The sequence below is a fragment of the Schistocerca gregaria genome, chromosome 4 (genome assembly GCF_023897955.1).
Source record: "Schistocerca gregaria isolate iqSchGreg1 chromosome 4, iqSchGreg1.2, whole genome shotgun sequence".
NCBI lineage: Eukaryota > Metazoa > Arthropoda > Insecta > Orthoptera > Acrididae > Schistocerca > Schistocerca gregaria.
Window position 1 is genome coordinate 753,130,506 of NC_064923.1, and position 13,642 is coordinate 753,144,147.

At 45.0% G+C, this 13,642-nt stretch overlaps 1 protein-coding gene across 2 annotated transcripts in view; it reads right to left on the bottom strand.

Annotated features, from left to right (window-relative positions):
* Positions 1-2,436: 2,436 nt before the first annotated feature.
* LOC126365767 (UDP-N-acetylglucosamine transferase subunit ALG13 homolog) overlaps positions 2,437-13,642 on the bottom strand; it is a 30,759-nt gene continuing 19,553 nt past the window's right edge. For both annotated transcript variants that reach the window (XM_050008285.1, XM_050008283.1), the window contains exon 2: positions 2,437-3,274. In XM_050008285.1, the coding sequence (XP_049864242.1) occupies positions 2,843-3,274 (432 nt within the window). In that variant the 3' untranslated portion in view covers positions 2,437-2,842. The remainder of the gene's footprint in view (positions 3,275-13,642) is intronic.

Consider the following 13,642-nt stretch of genomic DNA (forward strand, 5'->3'; position numbering starts at 1 on the left):
ACCATTGGCCTCTGCACCAGCAAGCGGTAAATTGTTCAGCAGTTACAGAAACGTGTTCTGCAAGAAATATAAGTAAGATGCTCCAGTTACCCTCAGTAGCAGTTTCACGGGTCACAGAACATTATTATCCACAATTCCTGTCCATCAGCTTACAGAGAACCTTAGCCAGTGGGGTTTAATAGCAACTCTATGTGGATGCTTATAGTCTCAGATGTGGCTGTTCTTGCTGTTAAAATACCTGTCACTTTACCAGCGCAATAAAACCTAAATTCAGGAACAGTAAAATACATGACACTGAAGATATATATTGGCCACGGCATCTTGGTAGATGATTGTTGCAGTGTGTGTGTGTGTGTTTATGGGTTGCATTTTTTCATGTTGTTGTTGTTGTTGTGGTCTTCAGTCCTGAGACTGGTTTGATGCAGCTCTCCATGCTACTCTATCCTGTGCAAGCTTCTTCATCTCCCAGTACTTGCTGCAACCTACATCCTTCTGAATCTGCTTAGTGTATTCATCTCTTGGTCTCCCTCTACGATTTTTACCCTCCACGCTGCCCTCCAATGCTAAATTTGTGATCCCTTGATGCCTCAAAACATGTCCTACCAACCGGTCCCTTCTTTTTGTCAAGTTGTGCCACAAACTCCTCTTCTCCCCAATTCTATTCAATACCTCCTCATTAGTTATGTGATCTACCCATCTAATCTTCAGCATTCTTCTGTAGCACCACATTTCGAAAGCTTCTATTCTCTTCTTGTCCAAACTAGTTATTGTCCACGATTCACTTCCATACATGGCTACACTCCATACAAATACTTTCAGAAACGACTTCTTGACCATTTTTTCATATGGCTTGTCAATCCAATGGCAGCACGGCATCCCTTGCCGTAATTGACACAAGTGTATCTGGCTGCTGAGGCAGGAGCAGTGGTAGCATCGCGAAGCTTTTTCTGCCTTAATCTGTCTAACAAGCCTTCATCATGCTTCGACATTCCAGATGATATATCATCACGCCACTCTGGTCTCATGCTAGCCCATGCCTCCCATCTGTTTGTCGATTCCAAAGCTCTCCATATCTCATTTACAGGAACACTTGAACCTCAATACAGGATGTCCTACAGGTCTTTTGGCTACAGAGGTCTCTCCAAGCATCACCTCACGTGGTAATCTGTCAGGACCCATACGGTGGACGTGTCCCATCCAGCGGAGTCGTCTCTGCTTCAAGATAGCTGAAATACTGTTGCAGTTAGCTTTAGATAGCACTGCTTAGTTGGTCGCTCGGTCCTTCCACGTTACTCCGAGGATGGATCTCAGACACCGCATGTGGAAAGCATTAAGGTGACGTTCTTGTTGGGCATAGGTAGTCCATGTTTCTGATGCATACAAAAGGATGCTGAGGGTGCAAGTTTGATATACACGAATTTTGGTGGTCAAAGAGAGTTTGTTGTTTTTCCAAACACGTGTAGAGAGTTTGCCAAAAGTTTTCACAGCTCTTCCAATGCGAGAGCATCAATTTCCTTGTCAACAGATGTTTGATTCTGTAGTAGATCCAAGATAGCAGAAGTTATCTATGACTTGCAGAGTAGTGCCATCTACTGTGATATTCAGCTTTGTGTTAGCACCCTGAACTATAATTACGGTCTTACTGCTGTTTACACTCATTGAGAATAGGTGGCATGCGTGACTAAATCTTGATACTAGCTCTTGCATCTCTTCTGCGGAGTTCGCAACAATTGCAGCATCATCAGCATACAGGAGTTCACGAGCAACTATCTTGTAGCGCTTTGTCTTACTCTTTAGAAGACTGACATTGAGAAGCCTTCCATCTTTCCTAATATGCCGATGTACTCCAACATTGCAATTCTCAAAAGCCACTTGACGTAGACCTGAGAGGAAAATTCCAAAAAGTCTAGGTGCCAACACACAGCCTTGTCTTATGCCACAGTTCATGTGTACTGCCATCGAAGATATAATGTTACAATAATACAAGCTGAATGCAGCACTGATAACATGCAAACCATTGAAGGGCAGTATTACAACATAAGCTGAATGACAGGACTGGTATGACTCCACAGAATCACAATGGCATTAGGAGCTGTGCAGTAGGCCATCAGGTGGAGTGCACATCCTAACCATGCACATAACGTGTAAATAGTGGACCAAAGTGTATGTTTCTTAATGAAAAAGGATCATTTTTATGGGGTATCTCATCCCTGAAACGCGCTGTACATGTGTATATTAACAGATAAACAACACGGAGTTTAGTGAGTTTATGGGTTTTTATTCATTTTGTGTTATCTTTTAGAGATCTCTGGGTGGTGAAGTGGAGACATGTAATTTGGGGCTAGTGCCAGACACAAGGTAAAACCAGAAAATGGGCAAAAAGCAATGTCCAGAAGACTTGTCGTCAATCACAGGGGAAAAGAACATTAACAAATATCATGGCAACTATTTTTTTATTACAGCAGAATTAAGTTTTTGTATAATTACATGAATGTATTACATGAGACGAGGTTGATGTATTTTACTAATATTATATTTATTCAGTTTATTACATTTATTCAAAACATTAAGTATGAATGTTTTTATATTATTTTGACATTAATAAAATTCATAATATTCTATAGTAAAAATATCACTGGTGATTATTATATTTAACATTTTGTGGAATGTAACCTGATCATTCATAATGCAGACTGAAACTGAGTTCTTATGTTCCTTGCATATACACTGTGTATGTCTCAATTCTAACACCAATATTGTTCCTTTACCTGGTACACCTTCATGAATCCCAATTCTTCATTGAGATTAACTCCCTGAGGCAGTGCTGAAATACTCCAGAAATCTATGTTTCATTATTATACTCATTAAAACCAAATACACTATTAAGGTATGCTGCAAAAATACCAGCATTTCCACGAGGAAAAGGTTTTAACTTGTCTAAGTTCACATTTTCTAACACACTTTTCAGATTTTCACATGTGCTGTAATATAAATGTTCATCAGCATGTAGCTGTTTTGCAAGTTCAAGTTGATGATTACCCATCAGCTGTTGATTTATAACCACTACAAGTGGCTTACCAGCTTCAAGTATCTCAAGACAGCTACCAGCTCCAGCATGACTTATAACTAAATCTGCATTCATTATATCTGCAAGCAAACTATCCCTAAACCGAAAATACTCAACAGAAATTCCTTCTTGAGTGCTGATGTTTGAAACCATAGCTCCATTTCCAATCTGAATGCACATATCAGTGAAACCTCTTGACCTGAGAACCTGAAAAGGCAATGACATCAATATGAACACTGGTGTATTTGTCACATCTATTAATACTCTTTTTCTGGATGAATGAGAGAAAACTGTGATTGAAGAAATGTCTAATTATAGGTGCTTTGTTTATAGGCTGGCATATTTATTTTTTATGTTGTGTAATTCCATTAAGCAAGGACAGATGTAAAGTAAGTAATTACCCTCCAAGATAAAATTTATCTTTTCTTATTTCTTATTTTAATTACTCTGGCAGGATGGAGCAAAGACCACCATATTGTAAAAATTATTTTCATAATCAGACATGCACATGTGAAACATAAAAAGCTTGATGCAAAAGAATTCATTTCTTTGTGGAAAGTTAACCGATGGAATATTTTATCAGCCTTCATTCTAATTTTCTATTCCCACAATTTTCTTCCCTGAATACTTTGTCAGTTTTAAGATGCAATGTGAGAAAGTGATATGATATGTTACTCATTTGAAACTGTATCTAACACTGCTTGAAACATAAGAATTTTAGTACACACAGCAAAGGAATCAAACAGTAATAAAAAGAAATGTTAACTGCAGAAAGTGCCGAGGCCTCTCGCTAAGAACTATTAGGAAATCTCCGGCAAAGCAAGAAAGAAGAAACAAACCAGAACATCCAAAGAAAGGAAAAAAAATAGCATTCAGCATCTCATTTACGAATTCATTACACAACACATTCTTGAACTGGTCACAAATGGGGAAGGCAACTGCCCAGGCTCTTCTCAAAGAATCAATCTGGCATTCGACCTAAATGGCGGAACCACAGGAGCCCGAACATGAGAGACTAGTTGGTGATATAAACTCGGCTCCTTCTCGGAACGGGAGTACAGTGTCTGTTGCCTTCCCTATTTTGTTTAGTCCAGACATCCAAAGAGAACTTGATGGTACACTATCGGTTGTAATATAACAAGCAAAGTTGGTCTGTCATAATACAGTACTCACAGATATGCAACATATTTTAGCTAGAAATGATAGATGGGTACTCACATACATTTGTTGAAAAAATACAAATTTTATTAGAATCACAAAAGAAAGTTTTAAAATTTAATGAATACAGGGAAACTGAAACAAGAAGTTAAACATTTGAAGTAATGTACAAGGACAAACATAAGGTGTTTAATAGAAGGTGAAAATGGTCTACCCAGAATTAAAACTCTATACCATATGTTTCAGAACAAATGTGTAATATTGTGGAATTGATAAAGCTGGCCACTGTGAACGGGAAGTGTAATCAATATATATGTCGTAATTCGAGGGGGTCAAAAAGTATTGTCTCCTACTTTATGATGTGGTGTTGATAGGTCGTATCGACCTCGATTAATACCACCTATGGACACTCATTGCTCTGCCGAGCCTCCATGTTAGTTTTTTGAGTTCTGTTCTGTATCGCAAGCTGTGTACACATATGACTTACTGCGAAATATATCTCTATGTGGAATTTAATGGGGAAAGTTGTTGCATTCAACCGATAACCGTATCCCATTCCCATACTGGTGACCCCAAAAATTCTACGTCTTCCGCGCTGGGTGTTGTAAATCAACAGGTTATGCACATGACCATGGCAACCTCACCCAACGCTTTGTTCGGACATTTGGAAGCACAACAATGATCGCCGCCGGACATCTTCATTCCTTCGCCAATGACCAGTTCTACATTAATTCACAGTGATTCGCGATCTCCAGCCATGTTAACTTCAAACTTTGTCGCTAGACAACGGTAGAGTGCTATGCTGCTAAAACAAACAGTGGACTCGGGTTTTGTGTTGCTGGACTGTGCTCGCCAACGTGTGAAGTGAATAATATTCAAAACTGTGTACCTACTGATTGATTGTATAATGCTCAAAGTGATCTACATTCGCACACATACTTTGACTCTCAGCGGACTGCAACAACAGTTACTGTCGTGCCATGTGCAGCACCGCCATTATTGCAAAATGCACCTGGCCACTATCAACCGTGAACTGTTCTGGTTTTGCCTGATTGGCAAACTAATCAAGAACATTTTAGTGCACACAATTCTCCATGCTCACTTAAGAACTCAAACTTTGGTCATACGAGTTACCAACACCCCCGCCCCTCCCACTCGCAGGGGGCCCCGGTTTTGGTCGCTCAGCTGCTCGCCTCTCCTACAGCACAGCCTGAGTCTGCCCCGCCGGCCTTCCGCGTTATGTCTGGGGTGGGTCAATTCAATTCAGTACCTGTAATCTCCGGTCCAGTTTATGGGGCCCCCGCACGTATTGTGCAACCACTCGTTCCCACGGTACTGACCGTGCCAGCTACAGTGGTGTTTTCACAACACGTCAAGGACAATGCAGCCCGCTGTTGCTATGGACGTGCTTGCCAGTAACACACCTATGCCTACTGTGGCAGTCTGCTGTGTGGCCTCTCCTACCACGGACCAGCCGGTTTACCAAGGGACACCGAAGCCACCTTCGACCCCTCCCCCTGGTCGTCTGCTGAAGCTGCATCCTTTATATGAGGACAACCCTGTATCATAGTTTGCGCTTGTTGAGCATCTTTATGAGTTGCATCATGTGTCTGACGACAACTCTAAATTCCTGTGTCTTGTCATGCAGCTCTATGATCACTCAGACTTAATTTACAATCTACTCCTCTTGTCACCGCCTCCACTGAAGTACGAGTTCACGAAGAAAACGATCATGGACTGACTCGCCTGCTCACCACAAGAATTAATCATCAAGATCTTGTACGAGGAACACCTGGGGGACTGAACTCCATCACAACTCTGACGCTGCCTTCGGTTGCTCGTGAGTGAGCATACAATGCCAGACGTCACTCTGTAGGAGGTATGATCCACCAAATTGCGTACCGATCTAAGATTCACCTGCTACCACACTCCTTTGAGTGAATCAGCTCTTGTATCTGCATCACAGACTAGCTGTATACATTGCTACGTCAACACCAATCAGCTCACCACTCGCCACTGGTCGCCACAACTGCTCCTGTTTACCGGCTGTCTGCTGGCAGAGGCAGAGCTCACTCCACATCCATGCTTTCTACACCCCCTGGCAGTATCCGCTCGTTCTCTCAACCATTCGAACATTCCAGGATCGCCCATGCACCATATGTGCTGGTATACAAGCCAGAACAAATCGATGAGGACAAGTCTCCTCCACTGCCACAGTCACCACCACCACCACATCTGGCTCATCCGTACTGCTGGTACCACGAGGTTTTTGGCGATAATGCTAAGAAGTGTTGGTTACCTTGCCAAGCCGATCGCAGGACCTCACAGGCATTCCCATACGTTGCGCTCTGTCCACTCGTTTGCCTGGCTGAGCGGTCGTTTATACGTGACTGACATTTCATCACGGTTTGTTTTCCTAGTCGACACTGGTGCTGACGTGTCTATCACACTAATGTCGATGGCTCCCCCTGTCTTTTCACCGACAAGGTAACTTCTGCAAGCTGTCAATACATCAACATTGCAAACCTCAGGCTCTGTCAAAGTTATGGTGCACCTATCTCCTCCTCTGTGTTTTCCATGGACTTTCTACATTGCTGACATCGATGAATCAATTCTCGGTATGGTTTTTTTGTCCCAGTACAAACTCTCTCCAAACGTGGTTCAGGGCTTGGTGCTACACCATCCCACTAACCCTCAGATACTGTGCTGCTGCCGCACTTATGTTCCACGTTATATTTCTCTCGCAACATGTGAGTCAGTACGCAAGTGCTCCACCCTCGTGGGTGACATTGTTACCTGCATCACGAACCTACTGTCAGAATACAACTTGGCGGCACAACTCTGCCGGGAAAACGGCGGGCTAAAACAACGAATAGCACAAATTTACAAGTTCAGTGTGGCTCGTACCTCGCTTAACCTTGTTTCTCCAGCAGACACCAGCTCAGACACTCAGCAGGGTAGGCCAAAAACATTAATTGCGTGTGACGACTCGTATCCGGTAGACACGCACCCTCGGTGCGCTCGCCACGTTCAGAGCCATGTGTTTCAAACAGTGCTTCTAATGGCAGTCGCGTGTACGATATGCCCACGCCCACCATGCAGGCAGCTGCCCCGCATGTTAATAAACATCCCCCCTCTCTCGCGTGCCAACCATGTGACTCGGCAGCCATTGCTGTTCCCTGCTCGGCGCGGGTTCCCTGATCGACGCCCGCGCCGTTTACTCAAGATCTCTGCGCTGGTTACTCAAGCCAAGGCCGACAACAGACAGTCGCTGCATGTCCCGACCCGCTCCATGCTGTGCGCAGCTGACCTCTCCAAACAATCACATGCCATGCTCACAATAGGCATGTGACTTTTCCCACCCGCGCTAACCGTTTCGCCTCGTCGCACCCCACTCATCCAAAAACTTCACCTCAGGACGTTACTTAGTCTCGCGTGCAGTTCTCAGTTTCTTCTGTCACCGACGGAACAACACAAAAGATAATTACCACTGCTGGCCCTCCTATTAGGCACAAGGTTAGATGCCTCAACCCCATTAAGTTGCGTGCGGCCCGGCATCAGATTAACAAACTTTTGGAGGCAGGTATTCTACAACCGTCGGACAGCAACTGGTCTTCACCAATTCACCTCGCCCCCAAACATGACGGTTCTTTTCGACTGTGATTACAGGCAATTAACTGCTTGTACCGCCATAGACAACTACCCCTTGCTGAACATAAACGATTTCACTCATATGTTATAGGCCATAATTTTCAGTGTGATTGACTGTAAACATGCCTATGACCAGATTCCCGTAGCACTGGAAGACATTCCAAAGACAGCTATCATCACGCCGCTCGGTTTGTTCCAGTACAACTTCGTCGTTCAGCCTGAAAAATGTGGTACAAATACAGCAATGTTTCATCGACTCAATCTTACAACAGTTCGAGTTTTGCTGTGCATATCTGGATGACATACTCATTTTCAGCAACTCAGCTGAGGAACAGGAAAATTATTTATACAAGGTCCTCCAGACCTTGAACTCCAATAGCGCCGAGGTCAACAAGGGCAAATTACAATTGTGCCAGTCATCTGTCACATTTTTGGGTTACACCATCTCCACAGACGGAATACAGCCTCTCAAATCCTGGGTGCAGGCCATCATGTCATTGCTTCTCCTGCTACTTACAAAGAACTCCAACGTTTCTTGGGTACAATAAATTACTACCGTCGGCATCTGTCTTCTGCCGCTGCTGTGCAGGCCCCACTGACAGACTTGCTGTTGGGCAAACAGACTTCAGGCCTTAAACCAGTTCGCTGGACTGAAACTATGCTGGAGGCCTTCAAGGCTCTAAAATCTTCCTTAGCTCACGCCGTGACACTTGCCCATCCCAACCCGTCGGCCGAGTTGGGGGTGCTGTGTGTCATCGATAGGTCGTATCGACCGCGATTAACACCATCTTTGGAATCTTACTATTGTGCTGAGCCTTCATGTTAGTTTTTGAGTTCTGTTCTGTATCGCAAGTTGTGTAGACATATATGACTTACTGTGAAATATATCTCTGTGGAATTTAATGGGGATAGTTATTGCATTCAATTGATAATTGTACCCTGTTCCCATAATGTCTTAGCAAATTATGAAACAAAACACATTTTACAAAATGGACAACACTGGTTAGAAATAAAATGTAATATTAGAATTGTTCATGGCAGATTGTGATAACCTTTTGAATCTGTATATACTTGCAAGTTTGTGCTCAGTGGGTATCAAAATTGTTAAGCCAATAACGACACATGGAAAATACCTCACCAGTCTTTTAAACCACTATGAGATACTTGTTATTTCAAACTGCAGGTAATCACAGCCAAATTGCCACATTTTGAATGAAATGATTCACAATGGCTGTTAAATACATTTATTTGAAGGTCACAGTAGGTTTCTCATCAATTGAAAATGCAACCTCAGGTGACCTGTACAAAAATTAACAAAGAAAAAATCTGATCTGTACAAAAATTAATAAAGAAAAAAATTGCACAAAGAATTCTTAACAATTGTCTCAAGTATAAAGGGATACTAAAGCATAGTATTGATAGTATTGTATAACAATACTTGAAAAGTACTCATGGAGTTTCTATTTAACAACTCCATAGCAAAAAGTAACTGCCTTAGAACCACTAAACATTGTTCACATCAAGTTATGAACACACAGCACGCTAAGAGATGAGAATTAATGAGCTTCCACTGAAGATTGGGACAGGAGATACAATCTAGATGTGAAATAGTATGCTGAATGGTGTCATGTAGATTTGCAGAGAAATGAGAGTCGAAAATGTATCACTAGGAAGGGAGGGAATACAAACATGTATTACACTGACATATTACAGGTTTCCCTGAAAATTGCCAAGGAAATAAATGTGCTCTGTTAGTGCAACCTTTATTTTGTATTCAACAACTCACAACCAAACTGCCACCTTCCAGCATAACTTGAAACCTGTGCTGTTACAGAGAAGTCTGCCACCACAACCAAGATTTCGAGAAAGACAATATCACACTTTAAACTGAATGATGTTCAGAAGAAATAAAATATGTAACCTGGAACCAGACTACTCTGAAAAATTATAAAAAGAATTAGAGAGATGAACAGACAGTAGAAGAAACAATAATTAAAAAAGAATGAGAGTTGCAAGCCAACATTTATGAGTTGCAAGCTAACTGCATCAATTAAATTGTTATAATGGTAGTGGTGATAGTAATATCATTTAGCAAGCTACTCAAATAAGCAAAATTTTCCACTTTTTAAATTTTTGTCAGAAGCATCAGATATTTAAAAAACACGACAAGTTATGGGAAAAGAACAGAAAAGTACACATATAGTACCAATAAGATATGATACAATCAACTGAATAAGGCAAGCAATTATGTAGAAAATAGAACAGATTAGAAACTTCCTGTCTGATTATAATTGTGTTATGGACCAGGAAGTGAATATGGGAACCTTGTCTTTCATGGTAAGTGCCCTACCGACTACATGTGATTCATAACCTGCTCTTATGGCTTTACCTCCATTAGTACCTCTCATGCCTCTCAAGCTTCAAAGAAGTTTCCCACAAACTTTATGCAACACTTCTGAAGAAAGTAATTTAAGTGGATAGATAAAGAAATCTACTCACCAAGAAGTGGCGGAACACACACGAAAAAAAGGTTGTAATTAGGCAAGATTTGGGAGCCAGTGGCTCCTTCTGCAGGCATAAGGGTTAAAGGGAAATGATGAGAGGTGAAGGAAAAGGACTTGAAAAGTTTAAGAAAAGGGGTAGATTTTAGAAAAGTCACCCAGAACCGCAGGTGAGGGGATGCTTACTGCATGGGTAAGTCTGGTAATCCTGTGCAGCCACCCCTGACCCATGGTTCTGGGTGACTTTCCCTAAATCTACCCCTTCTCTTAAACCTTTCCAGTCCTTTTCCTTCACCCCTCTTCCTTCCCCTTTCGCGTTTCTGCCTGCAGGAGCCACTGGCTCCGAAAGCTTGCCTAATTACAACCTTTTTTTATGTGTGTGTTCCGCCACTTCTTGGTGAGTAGATTTTTTAATCTATACAATTGGTTGGGTGTGGGATTGAAGGGACCAGACTGCTAAGGTCATCGGTCCCTTGTTCCACGATAAAATCACACGAAATAAAAACTGTCAGTGGTTAAAAACGGAGAACTGAGACAAGGGACAACACAATACTAGAAAGACAGACAAAGACCAGACAAACGGAACTAAAATCACACCGAGTGTGAAGGTGGTTGGCCGACCATGGAAATAAGGAAAAGCCAACCACCAAATGACATTAAAACCCACAGTTTAAAACCACAGGCCAAAGGCCCAAGTCAATACAGGAAATAAAAGGACAAACACTCAAATCATACGATAAAAACCCCCTGCCCGAATAAAACTCAACACGAGGTCCGCCATAGCAACGTCATCACATAAAAGGGCAGGGAGGGTATCAGGCAGCGCAAACGTCTGCCTGAGTCCTGTTAAAAGCGGGCAGTCCACCAAAATGTGGACCACCGTCAGAGCTGCCCCGCAGCGACATAGCGGTGGGTCCTCCCAGCGCAACAAATGGCCGTGCGTCAGCCACGTGTGGCCAACGCGCAGCCCGCAGAGGATGACAGAGTCCTTCCGAGAGGCACGCATGGAGGAGCGCCACACACCGGTCGTCTCCTTCACCGCCCGAAGTTTGTTGGGCGTGGGCAGGGTGCGCCACTTGTCACCCCAGGCACCAAGCACTTTCTGGCGCAAAAGGGACAGGAGATCACACTCCATAAGGCCGAGTTCCAGAGCCGGTGAACTCACTGCCTGTTTAGCCAGCGTGTCAACCCGCTCATTGCCCGGGATGCCGACATGACCTGGGGTCCAAACAAAGACCACGGAGTGGCCGCAACGGGCAAGAGCATGGAGCGACTCGTGGATGGCCATCACCAGACGGGAACGAGGAAAGCACTGGTCAAGAGCTCGTAAACCATTCAGGGAGTCACTACAGATGACAAAGGACTCACCTGAGCGGGAGCGGATATACTTTAGGGCGCGATAGATGGCAACCAACTCGGCATTGTATACACTGTTCCCGGGTGCCAGCGACCGTTGCTCACAATGATCCTCTAGAGTAAGAGCGTAACCAGTGCGACCAGAGACCATCGAACCGTCGGTATAGGCCACGGCAGATCCGGGAAACTCGGCAAGGAGAGAAACAAAGCGGCGGCGGAGGGCCGGAGGAGGGACCGAGTCTTTCGGACCCTGTGCCAAATCCAGCCGAATGCATGGTCGGCGCACACACCAAGGGGGCAGACGGAGATTGGCCCGGAAAACAGGCGGGAGAGGAAAAAACTCAATCCCACACAGTAGAGCCCGGATGCGAACCGCGATCGTACACCCTGACCGGGGCCGCCTGTCTGGAAGATGGACGATCGAGTGCGGGAACAGGAGACGGTAGTTGGGATGCCCTGGCAAGCTACAAACGTGGGCAGCATAAGCGGCCAGAAGTCGGTCGTGCCGGATCCGCAATGGAGGAACACCAGCCTCCACAAGTAAGCTGTCAACAGGGCTTGTCCAAAATGCTCCTGTGGTGAGTCGGATACCGCAGTGATGGATGGGATCCAGCAATTGCAACGCTGATGGCGATGCCGAACCATAAGCCACACACCCATAATCAAGGCGGGACTGGATCAGCGCTTGATACAGCCGGAGAAGGGTGGACCGATCGGCACCCCATCCGATGTGGCTAAGGCAACGGAGAGCGTTTAAATGCCGCCAGCATGTTTGTTTAAGCTGCCTAATATGAGGCAGCCAAGTCAACCGGGCATCAAATACCAGTCCCAAGAACCGATGCGTCTCTACCACAGCAAGAGGTTCACCGTCAAGGTAAAGGCGTGGCTCAGGGTGAACTGTGCGACGCCGGCAGAAATGCATAACGCAGGTCTTAGCGGCCGAAAACTGGAAGCCATGCGCTACATCCCACAACTGCGCCTTGCGGATAGCGCCCTGCAGCTGGCGCTCAGCAACTGCAATGCCAGCGGAGCTGTAGTAGAGGCAGAAGTCGTCTGCATACAACGAAGCTGCGACGGACGATCCCACCGCCTCAGCGAGCCCATTGATCGCAATTAAAAACAGGGAGACACTGAGGACAGACCCCTGTGGGACCCCGTTCTCCTGGACCCGGGAGGAACTATGGGACGCAGCAACTTGCACGCGGAAGGAACGAGACGACAGAAAATTCTGAATAAAAATCGGGAGCGGGCCCCTAAGACCCCACCCATGAAGTGTGGCCAGGATGTGATATCGCCAAGTCGTATCGTACGCCTTCCGCATGTCGAAGAAGACGGCAACCAGATGTTGGCGGCGTGCAAAGGCTGTACGGACGGCAGACTCTAGGGAGACCACATTATCGACGGCAGAGCGGCCTTTACGGAACCCACCCTGAGACGGAGCCAGAAGGCCTCGAGACTCGAGGAGCCAACTCAACCTCCGGCTCACCATATGTTCTAGCAACCTGCAAAGAAAGTTGGTGAGGCTTATGGGGCGGTAGCTGTCCACCTCCATAGGTTCTTGCCAGGTTTCAACACGGGGAGGACGATGCTTTCTCGCCATTGAGACGGGAACACACCCTCAACCCAGATGCGGTTGAAAACATCTAGGAGGCGTCGCTGGCAATTCACAGAGAGGTGTTTCAGCATCTGGCTGTGGATGCGGTCTGGCCCAGGAGCCGTATCAGGGCAAGCAGATAGTGCACTCTGGAATTCCCAGTCGCTGAAAGGAGCATTGTACGACTCCGCGTGGCGCGTGTGAAAGGAAAGCCTCCAACTTTCCAACCGCTCTTTCCGGGAGCGGAAGGCCAGTGGGTAATTCGTAGATGCGGAACACTGAGCAAAATGCGCTGCTAACCGGTCCGCAATCGTG